General features: G+C 39.2%; 1 protein-coding gene across 1 annotated transcript in view; it reads right to left on the bottom strand.

The window, feature by feature from the left end:
- sorcs3a (sortilin related VPS10 domain containing receptor 3a) overlaps positions 1-22,978 on the bottom strand; it is a 402,752-nt gene that overhangs the window by 13,967 nt on the left and 365,807 nt on the right. Inside the window, exons 21-24 of the mRNA XM_074686947.1 lie at positions 18,684-18,807; positions 18,062-18,174; positions 1,974-2,105; positions 1,782-1,881 (exon numbers count right to left, since the gene is read on the bottom strand). Of these exons, the coding sequence (XP_074543048.1) occupies positions 1,782-1,881; positions 1,974-2,105; positions 18,062-18,174; positions 18,684-18,807 (469 nt within the window). The remainder of the gene's footprint in view (positions 1-1,781; positions 1,882-1,973; positions 2,106-18,061; positions 18,175-18,683; positions 18,808-22,978) is intronic.

The raw sequence follows: 22,978 nt of genomic DNA, 5'->3' as shown, positions 1-22,978 counted from the left end.
AGCCTGAGTTTCAACTGAATTGATAAGTTTAGCATTAGGCTAAAGTAGGTAGCTTAACAGGTTGCGCTCGGTTGAAGATGAAGTCAGAGTGTCCCATTTGTTTGCACTCATTCACTTACTGCATTCTTTTTTCTGTGTGATGTGGCAGAAACAACTTTCCACTGAGCAAATAATAGAATTGAAATGATCTGGTCCTATGATCGATCATTCATGTTGCTGCACTCTTTTCTCTTTCACTAGAAATAGAGATCCAGAGATAGAGCAACAAATCCAACCAGTATCCTAGATAAAAATAATACGTTATGATAATAAGGAACATTTTCAAGGATTAAAGAAAGAACCACAGTCATGAATGTGTACAATCAGAATTATATCAGAAGACTGAAAATAGTGTTCACGCCCTAAAATGTTATAGTTTTAATTACTTGTGTGCAATTTGAAAAAAAAGCAGTTCTTTCATTTCCTCGGCTGCTCATTCACATCACAAACTCTATTCCTACCATAAAAAACCCCCAAAACAATTCATTTGTCAGTACATTAAATCCACTGCTGATTCACACAGATGACAACAGCATTGAAAATCAAGATGATGCTCTCATTTTAAACAGCTTAAATATCATAAGGTGAAGTAGCGTGAAATAGCTGTTTGTCAAGCTGGGAAGACAACAGTGGCAGATCGTTCATTCATTCCAGGTGGAGCAGAAAAAGTTAACTGCACACACATTTATCTCAAACAGGAAGCCAACCAAACAAGCACTCCCTATGATTAATGTCACACTTGGTCTCATTATTTTGAAGAGCGCATTAATGTCTGCCGTTGTAGGACAATCACACTGCAGTTTCCAGCTTAACTGTGCAGCTTCAGCTGAGGGGCGGTGACGTGTGTGCCGTTGACCTTTTTCAGGGAGCTTGAAGGCTCTTCAGACCTTTTCTTGTAGGGTGAAATCAGAAGAGCGATCCAGCTGTGTACACCTCCAATGTCATTACAGTGCAGCACAGCAGTGTTCACGTTGCAGAGCAGCACATGCCAGGCTGTTAAACCTGGTACTGCAGACAACTCGTGGCCGGGTGCCCCCAGAGAATATTCGCCTAATGAATCCAGCCAAGCAATGACTGCAATGTAAGATCTGTCCAGCACCCAGACATGGGAGCTGCTGAGACCAAGCCAAGAAATGCAGCATTCTCCAGACAAGCAACCTTGTTTAAAATCGATGTGTCTCCATGAGTCCAGCATTGATTTCATATTTATAACAGCAATTTGTTTTTTTGGCAAGAGCACACTAAGAATTTTTTTTCAAATGCCAGCCAACCCAATTTTTTTTTTCCCACTGAACAGTGTTGTTTTCCAGAAATTTAGAATTCAGCTTTTGCCCTTAAATTGTACAGAGCTCCCTCTCAAGGACTAAATAATCAACATAATTATACTCAGTGTTACACTCATTTTGTGGTTGGATGGCCATAAAAGAAATAGAACAGATGTTCAGTTTTTGATGGCAGACATAAAAAGATCTCTCTTCTCAAGGAGCTCCACTTAAAACCAGACCCCACCCGGTCCTCCCCTGTTTTCCCTCGCCTGGGATGGAGGCAGACTGACTGGAATTTTAATTGGTGGACCAGAGAAAAATTCCTGTTGTCAAAATGTGGGTATTACAGTAAATTACGTGGCACTTTCACAATGAAAAATGGAGAATTCCAGTGCCTTCTTAAATTACCCAGCCAACTTAATATAATGGTGGATACCTCGAGGGCAGCATTAAAAGCAAAGAAGCAATGATTCTTACCCAGCGTTAACTGTGTGTTGTACACAATCACCCTCACACCAGGCTTCAGCTCAAACTCCACCAAATTCTGGTTCAGTGCAGTGACAATTATACCAGAAACCTGTAACACACGAACAGTCATTATTAACAAACACGTTTTGATAACTGCATTAATTTATCACATTGACTCTGGACTTTTCTTGTTAAATTTACCTGCTCTAGTTCCTCCTCTTTCTTTTTCTTGGCCTCTGATTGGTTCTTGTGAGGTAACAGGAAGAGTTCAGCAGCTGTGGGAACTCCAGGGAAAACAGCAACCAAGAGCTGCTCCTCTGGGAAGTCAGACACCTGTGGCGAGGCAGAATATTAGTGATTATAAAAATTATTACTCACACTCCTGTGGTCATAATTACAACAAAAAGCTCCATCAGTGGATGATGGATTCATTCAGCAAATCTCTATTATTTTTCCAGAGTTTTTGAGATGTAATATTTGCAATATTTGTACCAACAAATGAAACAACCATGACTAATGAATAAACAGATCAAAAGATAAACAAAAAGGGGGAATGAAAAGCACCAAATACTGAAAAATACCACCAATAAATGTGAAGCCAACTACTGTGGCTCAAGTTGTAACTATATTAATTGGTGTTTGTGTTGTGAGTAAATATATGTATTTGTTTATTGTTTTTTTCCCCGTTGCTGTGATCTCAACAGCATCCGAATTGTGGGAAACCTCTATGTCCTTTTCAAAAGCATGACGGTTTGAAACTGAAGAGCAAGTGAACTTTAAATGTACTGTCAAACCAAAAAATATATACAGCGCTTCACTTTTTCAATACTTTGTGACAGTGTCATCCCTAAATGGAATGAAATCTACACACTACGACCCTTGATAATGACTTTTTTTTTTTTTTTTTTTTTAAACTTTTGACAATTTGTCAAAAATGAAAAACCAAGAAATCTACACAAAGTTCAAAACTAAGCTCAGGTTGATCCTGTTTCCACTGATAATCCTTCAGATGTTGCTTCACTTTAGTCCACCAGTGGTAAACTCAGTTGATTGGACCTGATTTGGAAAGACACACCCCTGTTTATGTAAGGTCTCACAGGTGACGGAGCATGTCAGAGCACAAATCAAGCAGGAAGTGGACTCCATCATCTGTGAATGAAAGAAGTTCAGAGCCACCCGGACTCTTCTCTGGGCTCTGAGCTGGATGCTCATTTAACGCGAGTCATTAGGCGGAGAAGGGCCTTCCTTCAGGAAGGAGACCGAGAACCTGATGGTCCCTCCGGCAAGCCGCATGACTAAAGGTGGGTACACACTACAAGAGAATAGGGCCGAGGTCCAGTGGTCCTCTGTGGAAGGAGGAGAACCTCCTTCAGGCCAATCCACCAATCAGGCCTGTGTGGTACAGTGGGCAGACAGAAGTCACTCCTCAATAAAAGGCTCATGGCAGCCCACATAGAGTTTGCCAAATGGTCCCTGAAGGACTCTCAGACCATGAGAAAGAAAATCCTCTGCTCTAATAAGACAAATATTGAACTCTTTGATGTGACCACCAGGCGTCATGTTTAGAGGAAACCAGTCACTGCTCATCACCTGGACAAAACCACAACTGCAGTGAATCATGGTGGTGTCAGCATTAAGCTGTGGGGATGTTTTTCAGCAGCAGGAACTGGGAGACCGGTCAGGATTAAAGGAAATATGAATGCAGCAATGTACAGAGACATTCTGGTTGAAAACCTGCTCCAGAGGACTTTAGACCTCAGACGAGGGCCATGGTTCTTCTTTCAGCAAGACAACGACCCTAAACACACAGCCAAGTTATCAAAGGAGTGGCTGCGAACCCTTATGTACATATGGGGTCATAGTGTTTTTTTTTTCCCTAAAAATTTTCAAAACTAAATCAAATAAATAGATAAATCAAAAATCATATTTTAGTTATTGGGTGGTTGTGTGAAATTTTGAGGGGGAAAATGAATTTGTTCCATTTTGGAATGAGGCTGGAACATTACAAGCTGTGGAAAAGGGGAAACATTGATCATATTTTTTAGGTGCACTGTCAATGAATAAAAACATAGTTTCAAACCTTTAACTTCTGTTACATTCATTTTATTTGATGACATCATTACCATATATATCATACAAGGTGATATTTATGGATGTAATGTGTTGGAATTGAATTGTTTATTGGACCTATATCATGGGGCCCCTGTTGATGAAAATGGAGAGGGGTAACCATCAGCATTCAGATAAGACAGTTAAATTTATTAAAGTATTTGATCAATGCATTTTAAATGTAATATTAACCAGATTATAGATTGACTGTGAAATAATCTGACAGCAAAGCTTCAAAGTGTCAAAATCTCTTGCAGTTATTTCAGGATTTAATTGGATCAATTGCAATCACACAGGTTATCCAAGAGTCACCACCAAGCTTCTTTTACTTTTCCACTGGGATACAACTGAACATTCAAGCCATTGTAAGAAGAGTTTTTATTTTTCAAAAAAAGGGGGCAAAAAGTGATCTCTGAGGCTAGATTGCAGCACTGTGGCCTAGTTTACACAGCAGGTAACACAACATAATGACATCTAAGTGTACATAAGATCAGAGGAGAGAGGGGAGTCTCAGCTTCCCACTGCAGTAAGAAGCAACACTCGGGCTGTTAACATTTTCTTTTTAACTTCAGATCAGCTTCTTATAGGTCTGTGAACACAACCATCTCCAGTGGCTGCACCAAAGTGCTCCATTTTAACAGGCTTTGATATTCTGTGTGGTTGTTTTCCTTCCAAATGCATCAACATAGGCTCATTCTAATAAAATCAAAGCTATCAAAACAGTCAGGGGTAAATACAGAATATGGATTGGATTGCAGGGACATGGATCTGTTTTATTTATACAACACTGTATATTGTCAGTTTGTGACTCTTCAGGTCTCTGGCTGTGTTCACACTGCATTTAAAAATGACAGTCTGAGCAGCAGAAGTCACATTAAATCCAACATTTTTTGAGTCAGACTCAGTCCACTTTTAAATGGAGTATTGAAATGGAAGTTTCAGATTGTTTTAAAGACAACCACAGTCTTAAATGCAACTTTGACGTCATTCTGGAGCGCTCAGTTCTGCGCTGCACCCAATCTGTTACTCCACGCTCCAGTCCAATAGACAGCGGTAATGCACCTGTAAGTTGGTTTGCCAACTGCCAACACACCCCAAAAAAGAACAAGTCCTGTGCCACAAACAAAAACGACGGAGTCACACTTGAAGTCCTTTTTTTAACATAACTCAATCACAAGTTTGCCAGCTGCCACCACACACTGTTTTTAACATAGGACCGTAAATAAGACTACCAGCTGACGCCACATTTTTTTTTTTTTTTTACCATAAACAAAGTTATGTCTTTGACATCATTCACCTTATTAGAGAATAGTATGTTGCAATGTAAGAAAATAAGTGTAAATTAATGAGGAAAACTTAATAAAAAAATTCTGTTATGTTGAAGTACATCACCCAGAAAAAAAAAAAATCCATGTGAAATAACAGTTAAATGCTGGCTATAATGCTGCTAGTATTTTATTGCTATTTTACAGCAAAGTAATGTTGTGACTTAATGTTGTGATGGTATTTAGTAGCCATGAGTGAGGAGGGAATGCAGTGGATTTGAGACCCTGCTGTACATATAGATGACGTGCGGGGGGCACATCATGTCTGTACTCCACATAGCACGGACGAGCTGTCTGTGCTCCACATAGTACAAACGTACAAACGGGCTGTTAGTGCTTCACATGGTATGGAACGTGTAACCAGTGATTTTTACAGGATGATGACCAATTTTAATATGAAGTGTAAAAAAAAAATAAACTGATTTTTTTATTTGTTTTTTTTTTCCAGCTAACTTTAAAATAACACTACAGAAACAGTGGTTTGAGTGAAGCACATCATCTCAATGTACAGCAGGTTCTCATATCTACTCTGTTCACTCCTAACTCCAGGTGACAAAACACCATCACAGCAAAATTTTACAGCAGGGTTGCCAGTCATTTACTGTTGTTTTACAACATAAATGCACTGTAAAATAACAGGAAAGTACTGGCCATATCTCCTGCGAGTATGTTATTGTTATTTCACAGTGTTTTTTTGTTTGTTTCTTTTTTTTACAATGTGTGTAATAAGCAATGAAACACAGACTAGTTGGATTTGTGCATTTAATTTTACCTGTTAGGTCATTGTGTGTTTAAGGTGCATTATAAAACTTGAACTGAAACCCCAATATTCTTAACTTTTTCCAAGTAGGTCTCTTTTTTGTTGTTGTTGTTAACTCTTGTGCTCACAAAATCAAGTCATTCAATATTTGCCTGCTTGTATCATTTACAGCCGTGAGTCACAGCTGATAGTTAAGTAGTTGCCTACAAAGCTAGATAAGCAGCAACAGCTCACATATTAGAGTTGAACCGATTACACTCTCCATAATGCTATAATGCCTTTACATGATGCTCGTCACTGTTCGGACATTCCCTTAATGAATACTACGTGTTGACGATCTCAAATATTTGAGGAACTGATCCAAAAAAGAAAAATCTAAACAAATCTTATTTTCAAATATGACTGCTTGAGCTATTTCTGTTTTCTGTCTTGGGAGTTTGAAATAATGGCTGGAGGTAGCTGACATGTTGTTCACACTGCAGCGAGGATGGTTTTCATTTCAGTTGTCTGCGAGGTTGGGTGAAGGCCTGTATTTTGTTTTATTTGAATCCGTCCAGAAAAAGCAACAGTTCACCAGAAGTTCACATGCCAGTATTGATGCAAACAAAGAGAGAAGCACAGAGGTAGAAACACAGAGGAAGAAAGATGAAGAGGGAGATGAAAAGAGAGGGCAGAACACACAAATAGCAACAGGATGAGAAATAAAAGGAGACAGTTTTTCAACTGTTATTTCTGGGGGAGAACAGTGGGGTAAATGTAGTGTATTCATCCTTTTTTCCCCCACTGTCTCTCTTCATTACACATCTGTGAAACTTGATGCTGTTTATTAAACCAGTGGGTTTGACTCCACAGCTCATAAGTATGTATTATACAGACGCAAGAGCAGGTCAAACTGCACAGTATCTGCGCTTTACTGGGATGATAGTATGAGATCAAGACATCTGAATGTAAGTCAGGGCAGAGGTCATAGTGCGATACTGGCTGCAAGGGTCAGTTAATAGGTCAGAGCATCATTTGAGATGAATACTGTGCATCCCATAGGTACAGAAATCTGCACATGAACTCTTTAATCTCAAGGCTAACCTCAGCTACTGCTGCTGTGTCAAAGTCAAAGTTCATTACTTTCTGGCTATAAGAGGAAAAAAAAATATATATATACACATTCAGCCTTGAAGCTACAGTAGACCAAGGTAAAGTAGTTATTATTCATCTTTATCTGGAGGGACAGTGTAAAAATGTGAGCGGAACCATAGTAACATGGGGAAAGATTAACATGACAGTAGATAAATGTGCAGTCTACCTACAGGTGTATAACTCAGTAAAAGGTTTCTGGCTTTGTTTCAACTTCCAGGCATTTCAGAATCTTATTTCCAGAAGTTATAAAAATAAAGCCAACAAATGATTCTGTTTCCAGGAGGAAAATAAGTAAATAAATAAAAAAAAGCCCTGCACTCTGAACCACTTTATACAAGAAAGAGAGGCTGGGCAGTGATCACTCTTCATTTTAGAGCCTGTGACGTTTTTATGTTTTCTCTGTGGCCTGGGCAGACAATGGAGAGAGCAAAGCCAAAGAACATCAATTATCAAGCACAGAAATCACTATTTGAGTACCAAAGAAGTGGACAAATGATAGCCGCGGGCACGACTTGCATTGAGAGCAGGGTGGCAGAGGGGGAGATGAAGTGAATAGGATGACAGAAGATGCAATAGCCCTTGAAAAGAAAATCAATACTCTGTGATCATGTTAGTTCTCATTGCAATCGGTCATTAGTTTATGCCTGGTTTCCACAGAGTGCTCCTTCTGAATGCTCTGCAAGTGTACTGCTGGGTACAGAAATAAGGTTTGATGGGCAGGAAAGCAGAGGTGAGATGCACAGTGAAGATGAGGTTACCTGCTGCAGGGAAGCCTGGCTCAATTTAGTTTTATACAAACATTCCACACTGCAATATTTCACAGGTTTATTCGGTAAAAAAAATATATATATATATATATATTTGAAGGAGATCTGCTCTACAGGGACTCAGCACAGAAATGAAACCATATGCATGCAAACTGAAAGTTATTACGCCTCTAGACACTGCTCATATTTGTGCATGCAACACTCACTTCTTCTTTCATATGTGATAAATTAATTCTAATACGCATAAAACCTCTGGGAGGTACCATCTCATTTTTTCAAGCAATTCTACATGATTTCAAGAAAACAGGTGAGCTGGATAACTCAATGATCAAACTCAGCTTGGTGCTAATTCGACTCCAGCCAAACTAGCGGCTCTGTGAGCTTTACCGAGGAATGGTGGCATGTTGAGCTAAAAGCTGCAATCAACAAGTTTGAATGTTTATAATAAAAGCAACACCAGTGTGATTCTTAGCAGGTATAATTGGACTGAGGTTCAGATTCTAAATTATGTTAGCATGTTGGTATTTATTCAATTTCTCCTTTTCTGTTGTTTCAAAAAAGGGACATTATACAAGTATGTAGGGTAACATATTAAAAGAGCCAGTACAAAACATACAGTGAGTCAAATTATAACATAAGAGATGTAAAATGAAAGTCAAAAAGGGGGACAGACTTGAGTGATAGGACAAACTAGTTTTGTCACTGCAGTTTTTTGATCTTGGCGTGTCATATCAATATCTTTGAGTGTGTACAGTGCTTAATGAATTTATTGTACCACTAATGTAAGGCGTTCGCTACCTCTGACCAAAATTAATAGTATATAGCTGATAACCAAAACACTTTTATGTTTCTGTAATGGTTAACACAGTAGGTCTTACAAGTTGTTTAATCAAAAATGACATATTTAATCCTAAAATACAATAGTTGTTGTTATCCCTGAATTCTGGGATGTACTGTTTTGCAAAATAGATAGATAACGAATGAAGCTAGTCTTATATATTTAACAAATTTTTTAGATATATTTATGCTGTTTACCTGTTTTTTTCTATTGCTGTTTTTTTTTTTTTGATACAGTTTTGATTTAAGGAAATCTAAAAAAAAAGAAAATTTAAATCTCAAAAAAAAAAAGATGCGCAGGTTTCATCTAATTAGAGAGATCACATGTGAACAAATCAAAAAAGCTTCATCCTCTCTAGTTCTTGAATCTGTCATTACTTTTCATTTCTCATTTGTTGGCCGTGGACAACAAACTGGCTGCATTTGCAGAGGTATTTTTACTATTTGTTCCTGTCCGAGTCCAGGGATCCTATGTGTCACCATGGTTGCATTGTTTATAAATGAGATCAGATGTTAGCAGCCCATAGCATGGTGATGCTAACTGGTGCTAGGCCCAATGTTTCCCGCAAGCTGATGAAAGGGAAGCTAGGACAGCATGCTGGTACTGCAGTGCTAGCTTAGAAGAGACAAAATTAACTTGTTCTCCATCAGTTATAATTGGGGATGTGAGAGCGATATCCAATACAATGGATGAGCTAGTTACCTATGGGCAGAGTAGCTCACGCTATTCACAGAGGTAGAGGGAGAGGAAGCCAGATTGAACAAACTGAGTTGCCATCTGGACCCTCTGGTGGTGGAAGATGACAGGAGAATACTAGCCAAGGTGTTGTGTCTGATGGACGATATGTCCCAACCCTTTTAGAAGACTATATTTCTATCAGTCTGTGCATATTTTATTTTTGTGTATTGGATCTTCACATATTTTTGTGGCATCTCTGCACTTATGATATTATTCTGTTTGATATACTCTTATTACAATGTTTGCAAAATAAACATTCTTGTTTTCTGCTGTAACTGTGTAAATTACCCCTGTTGTTGGACAAATAAAGGATTATCTTATCTGATTTTTCATTGTTTTTCTTTGTTGATACTTTGAATAGTGACTTTGCACACGCATTTTTCTTGGGTTCTTAAATAGTTTGGTTCTGCAGATTTAAGTTTTGCCCCTCAGTTGGATTACGTTTCAAAGTACAGTATAATATATAGGAAAATAAAACTTTTTCTTTAGTTTTTCTTTTTTTATTTGATTTTTTTTCACTAGACGTAAAAGTAATTTTGCCTCCAATGTTTACTCCGTGTGACCACCCGACCAGCTTGAGAAAGTTACAAATTCAATCTGATATAAAATTCAATCCAGAGGATGCTTTAACTGTTGCAAGAAAATCATTTGTCATCATTTTGTCTTCCAGTCATGTTGGAGAAAGTTTATGATCAACAATTACCTAACTGTCAAGAGGAAACACTGTTGTATAATTCCCCATGCATCAGTTGAATGAGAAAGTGATTTGGTGTCTTTTGGGACTCGATGAGGAGAAAATAGCTTGAAAACTAGCATTAACCTTCAAGCAAAGCTACTGCGGAGTCAGAACATTGTAAACTGAATGAGTCTGAGCTCAACATTAAAGTAATGTGTGAGAGAGAGGTGGCTGGAGACAGACTGAGGGAAATGAAATAACCTCCATTACTGAATGTGCATTCAGGACCAGTCGAGGCAGCGGCAGCACAACAAGCCTGGGTGAGGAGTGCAAAGTCATGACTTATAAGATGCAGCAGCAGCAGCAGGGCCACGCGGCACCTCAGTTAAATAGACCTTGACTTTGATTGCAAGTTGTTCTCCCCCTCATCTCCGGTTTTATTGTTGCAGAGTTGTTTACTATGTTGAAAGCCATCAGTTGTTGCTGGCCTGTGTCGCAAAGAGGGGTTCTCAAACCTGACAAAATATTAGGAAATTGAACCCTGCCTGCCTCTGCCTTGATGTCGTGTTTATCTGCAAATGAACCTGTACAAGTCAAACTCAAACAAGATAATAAGATAAGATTTACACCAAAAAAAGTGAAATCAGTCTCTGTTGACAAGTGTGAGGTAATAAATTAGGCATCTTGAAGCCGTCACCCCTTTCCTATTAATATTGTAGGGATGTGTATGTGAAACAGATCTGTATATGCTGACGCAGCCATCAAGCAAAGGTGTGATCACACTGTGATCACCATTCGAACCGTGCCGTACTCAAATACCAATGTCCCCCCCCAGTAGCACAGTCACACTACTCAAATACAAACCAGACTTTACGCACACCCATGGCCTGCCTACAGCATCGAGAAGCATCTGTTTACATGAAGCATGATCCCATAAAAGCACTGCACGCTTTCGGTCACACTGGCCAGACTATTTGGGTCTGTATGCGCTGTCATTAAACAAATGGGACCATCAGTCCTGACGTTCTGTTATGGAACAGTCCGTTTGGCTGCAGCGTTAGCCACACGACTGCAAATAATCGTCCGGTTAACTATTTACACCATGAAAGAGACACAGGTGCATATTACGTCTCAGATAAGGGGAACCTCCTGGAAAACCCATTAAACAAACTCTAACTGTGCATGTCTACCACTTATAACAGCAACAAACCTGGTGAGTGGTAATGGTGTGACTGAGAGAAGATCAAGAAAAACAATTTTTAGAGGAAAAAATGGAGATTTTATCACAAGCGTACACAAACAGCTGTCATCAGTAAGTCCTTCAGGTAAACAAAGAGAAAGAGAAAGTTAGGTGATCTTGAACAGAGTAAATGCGTGTGGTGTTTCTGAGCAGAAAACGAGCAGGAACGAGTGCTGCAGCAATGCTCCAGTACCTTGATGAATAACTCTAAAAGCAGTTTATGAACTCTAACATTTCACCACACACATCTTGAAGGACCCAGACGTACAAAAGCAAAGAGCAATCAAACTTTTTGAACTGATGGCAGCGAGCCTCGCCCGTTTGAGATTTCCTCCCTTATCTCATCTGGTGACTGAAAATGTTGTGTCTCCTAAATCTAAATTCCCATCACCACTCTTCAGAAGGATTGTCCACCGTCTTTGTATATTTTGTTTTAACAGGTAATAAGTTGGGCAATATCCACCTTTAAACAGCCATACAGGCGCTGTAATCCTGCTGTTAGCGCCTGTAATGGTGGGGTACACCTCCATTAAATCTAACACTTTTAACCTGGCTCATCCATAACACTAGTTGATTTTTTTAATCATTAGTACAAATGGTCAGGCCCTGGGAGTTAGGGTTGAAGCGTGCTAACCCACTGTGCGGTTTGCCAGTGTGACCGAGTCCTAAGTTTGGAGTACCGACACACTGCAATGCTCCTTTCTAATGAGCTGAATTTTCAGGTATTAGTTTTTCTTAAACAAATTAAAAAAATTAAAAATCTCGACATTTCTATATTTCAACTACAGATGGGTTATCCACAGAAAAGATTCACAGAAACCCTCCGAAACAGATATTCAGATCTCAATCTAATAATCTAACATTTAAAATAATCTTATTTTCAGATTTTGGTAAAACCAGGTACTTCTGCTCTGTGTAAAATATTATCCACCATAAAGAATATAAATCTGTGAGAACAGTGCAGTCAGAGGTAAGTGGTAACAATGATGTATTGGAGGAGAAAAGCTGTTGAGCCAGGCTGCGTTTTCTTCCAGACTAAGAACTTGACATGACTCACAGTATGTACTGTTAAGAGGTGTTATTTTCAAGCTCTTACTGCAATGCACTTTGAGCCTATACCAGCAGGATTTCACAGACCTGGGTGACTAATGATCTCTTATTCCTACCAGCGACTAAAAGCTTTGTAAAGGATGCATCAGTTCTGATGTAATTATTTACTTTTGTCGTTGTGTAGAAAAGAGAGTTGTTCAGGTAGAAAATAAACCGTTTTATTCTGCAGCAACAACATAGTTATAAAATGAACAACAGATTTAAAAATAAGTGTGTGACACTTTTTGTGTTTGTGAACGTGTAACTGGGGATTTGAAGACAGTCCTGTTTCTGTGTAAAAGACTTTTGGATGCATTGGCAGACCTTTTTGTTACTGTTGTTACTGTACCTCAGTGCAGCATTGGGAAGGATAAAGAAGCTTCCTTTGGGAGACACAAAGGGAGAAATCTGCTCTAACCTGAAGTGTTGGAAGATAGTCATACAGTTTTCTATGACTCACAGTGCAACTCCAAAACAAACCTTTAATTTTGTTCTTTTTTTGTTGTTGAGGATGTAAGACACCCCCATCACTTAATTGAAGATGGAAAAAAATAAAATGAAATAAAAAACTGACAGGGAAATTCTGTTTCTTTTCCCTATTTTTAGATAGTTTGGAGTCTAAATTAGTAAACGGTACAAAAAAATCTGGATTTGCTCCAGAAGTTTGCTTCAGTCATCAGCCAGGAACTGTTTGTAGTTTTCACCCAATCCCTGTGGGGAAAAGTATGGATCAAAGTCCACTCACATTTTCATAACAATCCCCTTTTGCACTGCTAATGATTCATAGTGCAACTTTGTCTATTACATGTACACTCACACACACATTCCTGTATGGAGCTGGCACCACTTTCTATTCCACGGCAGTATCATTTAAGACGGCAGAATGAGAGTTTGGGGATTCTTTGTAATGATAACTCCACTCTGCTTGATCAATAAGAAAACAAAGCTTTTTGATTCAGACAACAGAAACGTGACCAACATACTTCTAAAAGTATGGAACCTGTCTGAGCTTTTTCTAAGCTGTGGCCAGACACTTTTTTTCCCCTCCTCCTCCTCTTTTTAACAGAGGAAGTCTTTTAGCAGTGAGCAATCACAAAAACATAAACACTTATCTTTGACTACAAGAAGAAGAATGTAAAATCCTCTGCACAATATTTTTACAGATAATGGCTATCATCATAGCTTTTACTTTGAAGGGGTTTTATGCCTTCCCATGTTTTAACAGCGTAATGTATAAATTAACAGTGCTACATGTAAAAATGTTCAAACTGATACATATTTGCAAGTTGTAGAAGCAGTATGTTCTAAAAATTGACAAGATCTTCACAGAAACTGCTGAAATGATGAGATCATCATGTATGACATGTTGGAGGGGAGGACCTTAAACACCAAGGTAGCTGGCCAATTAGAGGAAGGGGGTTTGTGGAGTGGGGAACGATAAAGGGACAGCAGATAAGTCCAAGGTGTTTCACATCAAGGCTAAAATAAAGTTTTCTAAAACACCAATGTGAGAAAAATAGAAATTGTTTTGACTGTAAATCATGTAAAGCTACTACAGTGGCCTTAGAGGGACAGAAAAAAGCTTATAAAATCATAAGACCAAATGTTGCCAACATTACAGCTCTGTTTGAACAAAAACAACAAAAAATGTGACTGGTTGCTGTAGTTTGTCTTCCATTGGGGTAAATTCCTAAAATCTTGAACCACATCACAACAAGTATGCATAATTTCCTGTTTGGGTTTAATTCTACCAAATCAAAAAAAAAACTTTTTTTTTTTTTTTTTTTAACTTCACTTCACTCCATTGTGAGATGAGGACATAGGCAACCCTGTTGCAGTGTAAACTAAAGCTATATGTAAGCTAGGCTTTACATGAAATAAGGTTTTGTTGTTTTGTTTTTGTTGTTTTGCCTTACCTGAAGCAACACACCTTTTCACTATGAGCATGTTTGGATGCCTTTGTAAAAGTTAGAAACCAGTGTTTAAGAGACAGATATCTGATGCTGTTCAGACCTTTTTACAAGACTGCGTGGGTGGAGCAAATTTTCATACCGCTAACAACCACCTGGCACCTCAGACTGATGACACACAAAGTGAGTGTATGGCATCAGGAGAGACTGAGTTGTGTGACTCAGACTCAAGTGAGTGATTGTAGTCATTTATTTGAACACTGAGGGATAACATACCTAATGGTTGGGTATTTGTATAACTGAGATGTAACTGTTTTTAGGCTATCAGTGCTGAACTAAATGTGTGCTGTATTTATTTGGAGCTATACCCCTTGTAGACAAGGTTTGTTTGCTGTGGCCAGTATTAGATTAGTTGCAGGGCTCAACTCAAAGGCCTCCTCCATGATGTAAAGGAACAAATTAAATCACTTCAGAACTTCTTCCACCTTCAGTGTGACCTTCGACTTGTACAACCTTATCAAAACACAAACTGAAATCTTTTCAAACTCTTGTTGAACAGGAGTCAGTCCACACCTTTCATCATGTAAAGAACCTCTGGTTAACCTCTAGTCGACTTTTCCTGACATTTCCTCAGTCACATCTTACAGCAAAAGCCATGGTCCCATGGTCTGCAGAGAGCTTTCAAAGCACCAGGGGGTCTCATTGTTCAAATGTATCAGTCAGGAGGAGGCTACAAAAGAATTTCCAAGGCATTAAATATACCATGAAGACAGTGAAGACCATCACCATGAAGTGGAGGAAATATGGCATTGCAACAGTGAGTACATTACCAAGAAGTGGACGTTCCTTCAAAACTGATAAAGAGACAACAAGGACACTGGTCAGAGAGGCTGCCAAGAGGTTGACAGCAACATTAAAGGAGCTGTGGAAATTTCTGGAAGCAAGTGCTGGCTGTGCGATAACAATCTCCATTTCCCTCCTGTCAGGGTTATGGGTATGTGGGAAAATGTGTTCTGGTCTGATGAAACCTAGACTGAACTTTTTGTCCACAATTCTTAAAACAACACATCAGCTGAAGAACAGAAGACCCACAGTGAAGCATGGTGGTGTATGGCATAATGCTCTGGGGCTGTTTTTCGTCAGATGAAACTGGGGACTTAGTTAAGGTGAAGGGATGATGAACGATTCCAAATACCAGTCAGGGTTGGCACAAAATCTTGATGTTTCTGCTAAAAGGCTGAAGACCATTCTTCAGTTCAACAATCACCTGAAGCATTAATCTGAAATCACCAAAAAAACGGCCCCACCAGAAGAAGACTTAGGTTATGGAATGGCTCAAAGTCCCATTTAAAACCTATGGGCCAGTGATACCCAACCTGCGGGCCATGGCCCCCTGGTGGGCCTTAAAGGTACTGCAAGTGGGCTGCCAAAGCTTGAGAGTAATACAAGCACTTGTCACATCTGTCACATTTAAATGGTTTCTCTCCAGTGTGAACTCGCAGGTGGATTAGATTAATTTTTTTGGGGGTGGGGATGTAATTATATAAAAATAAAAATGTTGCAACATTTTATAGATGCTGTGTTAGTGACTGTGGAGCCTCCAACATGGTTCTCTTGTACTCAGTTCAGTCCTTCATGTTCAATCTTAATTAAAATAAAGTGCTCTCAGAATGCATCATATGGCTGTGTTTCCGCTACAATCAGCATATGATCGTGGCACACTGCCACGACACAGTAAAACCCGCCATGCTTTCTGAATTATGTTCCTTTCTTTTTCCGATGTTTCAAACGTAAATTACATCGCACATGGCTCTTGTATGCAATTAAAACTTTCAGAATGCCACGAACATTTTTTGAGGGGCACAATGAGAGCAGCGGCATAGGTGGGTGGGTGGGGGGTGTAAACATACAAATTATTTCCATTTGTCTTCACTCTCTACTTAAACTATGAGTAACTATGATTGTATTAATATTATAATCCAGTGTATGATCTTAGAAGAAAATGTATTATACATTACTGTGCATCAGCCAGTCTAATAAATTTAGAATATGTTTATGAGCCCAGATAACAAGACAGAGCTGACTGTAAACTGTGCCATTAGATAAGGCTAAACTATGTTTGTGTGAAATTAATAATTCATCTTTAAAGGTTTTAAGTTGTAGTATTTTTTTAAGGATTTATGGGGGAGTTGAGTTGGAAAAGGTTGGGAACCACTGCTGTAGGCTGATCTGAAGAGGGCTGAGAACAGGGGGTGTCCTCACATTCTGACAGATTTGGAACATTTTGGTCAAATATCATCAAGTCAAGATACGCCATGCTGACGGACACCTACCCTAAAAGACTGAGTGCCTAAATAAAATCAAAAGCTGCTTCCACAAAGTGTTAGTCCAAGGCTGTATTATGCTGTCGGCACGGACAAACGTGTGGAAATGAGACACCCAGAATCAGCATGTGAGAACACGTGTGGCTTTTACACTTTAATACGCTCCCTGCGGTGTCAGTTCCCAAGCTGCAGGGGGCTGTGTATCGCAAATATACTTCTATCACAGTACTAAACTAGAGTGGAAGAAGTCATTAACACTATTTACAACATTTTTTGGGACAATTCCTCAACTCTGCCCGGTTTGGCCATAATTCCATGCCAGGAATTGTTCATTACACAGTTATCACTATATCTGTGTGATGAATCATATAAATGCTGGTATTTTTTGTACTTGGGACATTAGAAGCTTTAGTTACTGAAGTTAGAAATATTCAGAAGTGCGCAATGCAGAAATTTTCCACAGCACTGAGCTGCGCAGACCTCGCAGATATGTCAAGTGTAAACTTCCAGCAGTTTGTTTTTCTTCATAGTTGAACAAGTTAGAGGTCACATTAAAGATGGAAAAGCTCTAAAATGTCGCTGTCTCTTTTCTGTCCCCCCCCCCATTAAAACCAGAGTGTGCAGACTTTTTATATTCACTGTGGATGTTTATGTCCAAAATAAAAAAGGACCAGTTAAAACCAAACGGCAGAAAAATACAGAGACAGTTGAGCAACAGTCGTTTAAATGTAGTTTGAAGTACTTTCAAATCTTTAAGGTCTTATAAGGAGCCGTGGGCTGAGTCCGTGTCATCCTGAGATCTCCTCTCCTCATTGAAATATTCCTCCATCAGTGCCCACCTGCAACTCCACGGCTCAATATGTTGGTGAGATGGCCAAAGAGCACATCACAACCAAATGCAGTCAGCTACTCATGAGCTGTGGATGGGGAGATGAGTGGCACTTAACAATGATGGGTTAGCTTCCCACACACCGCGCTTGCTCCAAGCATGTTAACACACACACATACACACACCACACACACAGGCAGGGTGAAAGACATGGTCACAATCTAGGTCCCTAACAAGCTCTTCCTGCTTGAAGTTCTGCGATCATTTAATTGGTGACTTTTGAAATTAAAGAATCAGCAGCGATGAAGCCATCTGGGGAGCGAGGGGAAGCAGAGGCGTCGTCACACCTGTCTCATGATGAATCACAGGGTGGCCCCGGGGGCGTTCTCGTACCGCACCAATGAGCCCAGAGTATTGGACCGCAGAGGTAATAGGGGCATAAGAAATAATTGAGAAATAGCAGGGTGAGAAAAAGAGTAGGAGATAAAAAGACACAAGGAAAGATGGGAAGAAGAGAAGAGGAAGGACAGACAAAATGAAAATCACTCACTTGGAGCAGAGCCTTCTTAATTACCCTCCCCACATCCTGTCTCCACTCGGGTATGTCAGGGTTGAACTCGTCCAGATTAGGGGAGAAAGATAAAAGTAGAGATTTGAAGAATTCTGTCGAGGAGAGTCGAGGGAAAATCAGCCATTAATTCACGCAGATCCAGGGGCATTTTTTTTTCTCTGAGAGCAGTGCCAACTGTCGTTTTGCTCAAGTTGAGTTTCAGGTAGTTAACACTTGATGAAAAGAAGAGGCTTTCTCATATCCCCCGCACTTCCCTTTGGCTAAATGTTCCAGATGCACTTCTAGATAATTAGAAAATGTCACAGCTTCACGCCAGCCATTCCACTGGTGATAAATCACTGCGTTTTAAAGATACTTGCTGCTGCATTACTTGGATTCAAATGAAGACATATTCCTTAGAGCCTCTAACAGTGATGTGATTTATTCCACTCAGGTAGGGACAGTTTTATTTCACACAGTCAGAAAATTCGAGGTATGTAACTGCTTCACATAAAACAGTGTTTCTTCTTTAAGCGTGTTAAAATCTAAAGAGATGTCTGTATCGCAGGCTGCTTAACAGTTATTCTGAGCTTCAGTGAATAATAAGAGAGCATATACCGACCTTTCACTGCAATGGTCTTGGTATCCTGGAGGATGCTGTCAGCTGCAGCCACTTGCACTGTGATGGTGTGCATTCCCTCGCTTGGAAAGGTGTATGAGATACTTCCATCCAAAGTTATCACCGGCTGCAAACACAGAAGGTACAAAATTGTCACAGTGTGTCCTCCTCTTCCTTCTGCCATTTTCCACCAGGTAGCCTCTGACTTTTCTTTCCCCCTTTTTTCTAAGAGCTCTTTTCTCTTTTCTTTTAAGTCCAGCAGCTGCCTGACCTTGCTCACTCCTTTGTCTCTGCTTCCCACATGAATCCCACTCCTTGATAGAGATCCTCTCCCTGTATTTGTCAGCCAGGTCATCGTAAGTGCTTCACAGATGTCATGTCTATCTGCCTGCTCTTGATGTCATTTCACTGACTGTCTGCCCACAAAGTAGGTCCCTCAAAGGCACCAGTCTTACTGTTTCCATCTGCTTTTGGGTCCCTAGCTTGGTGCCTGCCTTCCCACCACTGTCTCAAAAAAGCGTCACAGTGCAGGAAGCAGATTTTCTCCACTTTACACTGCGTCCCCCCAAATCTCTTGCTCTGGATCATGAGGATTATGCCCAAGGTTGACTTATTCCCCAGATTAAGACATGTCAATAAAGGATGTTAAAGTAGGTAAACATGAATATTAAGCAACATGCTGTATGTTAATAACACTGCACAAAGTTAGCAAAACATCTCCACAAGACTTGCCAAAATGATGTGGTCATCACATAAGGACTGATCTACAAACTACTCAATGGCACATTGAAGAAGTACGCCCTGAGGTCTGCCCATAGCTCTGACAGGCCTCCAGAGGGCTGGTGTTCAGTGGAGTGGGAAGCCTCAAGCCCCATTTCCACCAAGTGGTTCAGTTTGGTCTGTCTTGGTATGGCACGCATTTTGTGGTGTTTCCCTCTGACAGGGACAGGTCCCCAAACTACCGACCTGTACCGTCCCACTTATTGGTACCCTTTTGTTGGGGTATCAGAGGTACTGATCCAACTCCAGAAGGTGGAGCTAGAAACATTTCAGTATGTTTATTGGTCTAAGGAAATTTCACTCTCCGTGTGTAGTAGTGGTGAAGAAAAACACATAAAAAACAACAACAAACTCCTTTACTGTGTCACGTATTTCTGCTTTGTTAGAGTTACTAGCAAGATACAATGTTTCACGCTGCTATGCCATCTTGCTATTACGTAGCTGATGCCGCCATTGGCATCTAGCTTACATACCACCTACCAAGAAGCGCAAGGTTGGCTGTGGAAATGGGAACAAGTTCTGGCTTTACCGAGCAAACCTACACCAAACTGAACCGCTTGTTAGAAATGGGGCTTTAAAGAGATGACAGCTTAAATGAAGTATTTCAGTAAGAAGCTAAAACAAGGGTCCGTAACATGCAGCTGGGAAGCCTCATGCTGCTCTTTATTTGTCTTACGGTGGGTATGGATAATTATAGAAACTACACTAAATAAATATCAAATATGCATCACAACTTGCAATAAATCCTGCCACCGCTCTACTTCACCTCCTACAACATCAACAGTCCACCTGGTAAGATAACTAAATCTACTAGAAACATCTGGAAGAAAGTAAAGATTCCAATTCTGTGTGGATGGATTCATTTAATTGTCTATTGCAAGCTTTATATACATGACTGATATGTGAGGACATTAGCATAAAACTAAAAATTATGAGTTGAGCAACATAATCAACATATGTTTATAAATATATTCATATTATATATACAAGTGTAATGTAGTGTTTTTAATGTATGAATTTATTTTTTTTCCCACACTTTGCACATTTTGAAATATCAAATTCTTTGAAATTGTTGCATATGTGTAATTTTTTTGCAAATTTTGCAATTGCAGTTTTATATATATATATGTATATATATATATATATATATATATATATATATATATATATATATATATATATATATATATATATATATATATATATATATATATATATATATATATATATATATATATATAAATATGCAGTTTTAACATTTCTAACAAAATTACATTTTTTGCAAATTTTTGCAAATTGATTATATTTCATTTGTAAAGAGATGCTTTTTATTTTTGTTAATTTTGCAAATTTGAACTTCTTGTTATGAAATCTTTGCAAATTCCTTTTTTAATTTTTGCAAAAATTGCACTTTTTTTATTTTTATATTTTTTGAATCTCAACATTTTTTTTAAATATTTGCAAAATTAGTTAGAAAAAATGAAGACATCACATGTTCAATTTGAAAAGTTACAAATAAAAAAGATGATTTTTCCATAGATTTAACTATGCTCAGAATTGTATACACTTCATGGTCTTATTGCAAAGGTAAAGTAGATAGCGTGGCTCCTCAATGACTTTAGTCCAGGTGAGCTGATGCAAATGGCTCCTATAAAAGACAGGTTTTGTAAAGCATCAGTGGGAAAAAACAATAGGGATTTTTGAGTTGTAAATCATTTAAAGCTACCAGAAGAGCATTAGACGGCCAGGATAAAGACAACATAAAAAGAGAGGATTTCCCCCCTCTTTAAAGTCATTGTGTGAAAAAGCTCTAAATATACCATCTATGCAACCAAAGGGTGAAAATTGTAGATTTCCTTCCTACCTTTGTACCCCCTGGTGCAGCTGGTTTCATTTTTTGTTGTTTTTCTGTTCATAACTTTGTGATGTGGGCTAGTAACTTCATAAAATCTGTGCCTTACAGCTACTGTAATACTCCAAATCTCCAAATATGAGAGCTCAACCAGATACTTGATCACCCAGTTTGGTGTTAAATTGAATGGTCTTGATGTGTCCTAGCAACACTAAGAATAAAAAAAAAAATAGTGTGAGTGTAGTCATTTATAATCTCGTAGGATGACTTATGAACTGTACAAACATAGGGACATTGATTTTCCTCTGAATGGACCTTTTCACTGGAGTTTCTCTGAGCGAGCTGTCCTCTGCTGTACAACCCTAACCACACATAGCTGTGACATACAATGAAGAGCATGTTAGCACAGTCTAAGCAGAGCCTCACTGATCTGCTGGCTTGCTGTAGACTCATGAGTTTCTTTCAGACAGCGAGCAGTTGCTGCCGTCGCCTCCAGTGTGTGGATGTGAACATGACAGCAGACATGTCAGCAGGGTCGGCGGAGGCGAGCAGAGGGAGGGTGACTGCCGCTCTTGTGAATGTGAACGGCTCGTCGCTGCTCTAGTAGGAGATTATGATGGCTCAACTTTCACAACTAGCTACTTTGACTCCCTGTGACCATGGCAACGGCGGGCCCTACTGTGAGAGAAATGATCCAGGAACTGATTTTACTGGTGCCTGAGATCTCTGAACAGAATATTTTTTCACCCAGCTGGAAGCAGCCGTGAGGGTGCCAGGAAGGTGTGTGAGCAGCGTGAGCCTTAAAGTCTGATTATTCAGTCTGGAACACAACAACAAACCGTGCTTTGCTTCATCACGTTTTGAGCAACACCCAACTCTACTTAGCTGGGCAGTTGTTTCTACTACGGCCCTGTAAAGTTCACTCAAACAGGGAAAATAAACATGAGGATTAGATAATTTTCCTGCCTCAGTAACAAATTTCCACAAGATCTGACAGAAAACACAAAAATAGTATCTTCTTATGAAGCATAACGAGTTTAATCACTCTGTGGTAACAAATCTGGAACACTTTATTTCTGCTTGTTGACAACACAGACCACAAGTTGAGTTAAAACTGTTAGTTTAAGTTAGCATCAGAGAGTACAAATTAAAATAAAATGGTGTGTTAGCTACTTAAAATCAAAAACATATCTAGTAGAGGCAAAAAAGTTCAGAAAACCAGACATGTCCAAATTTAAAACAGAAATTTAACCCTCAACAGCATGGTAAAAGCCTTTTTTTTTTCTGGTCTTTATGGCTCATTTTGCCTTTCCTGATAACTGTGGGAGCTTAATTTTGGTTTTGCATAAATTTGCATGAATACAGAGAGGTTTCTGCCCAGTTGGGTGTCTTGCAAATATGTTGAGCTGGAAGAGATCTCATTAGGTGGGTTGATCAAATTTGGGCTGCTTTTCACAACATTTGGTGGGTTTTTGGAAAAATTCTAGAGAAAATATGAACAAAACAGTTGCCATAATCTGGCAAAACAAGTCTCAAATTTACACATTTTAGTAGTCTGTTGACTGCATGTACTCATGTCTTTAGTCCACTCATTTTGAAACTGACCAGAGGTAGTCAATGGTTAATCAGGTGTTACTGTGAAACATTATGGGTCACTACCAAATGG

The sequence above is a fragment of the Halichoeres trimaculatus genome, unplaced genomic scaffold, assembly GCF_033239565.1.
Source record: "Halichoeres trimaculatus isolate MK-OKI-2021-1 unplaced genomic scaffold, fHalTri1.1 fHalTri1_scaffold_2, whole genome shotgun sequence".
Lineage (NCBI taxonomy): Eukaryota > Metazoa > Chordata > Actinopteri > Labriformes > Labridae > Halichoeres > Halichoeres trimaculatus.
This window is presented reverse-complemented; position numbering and strand designations above follow the sequence as displayed.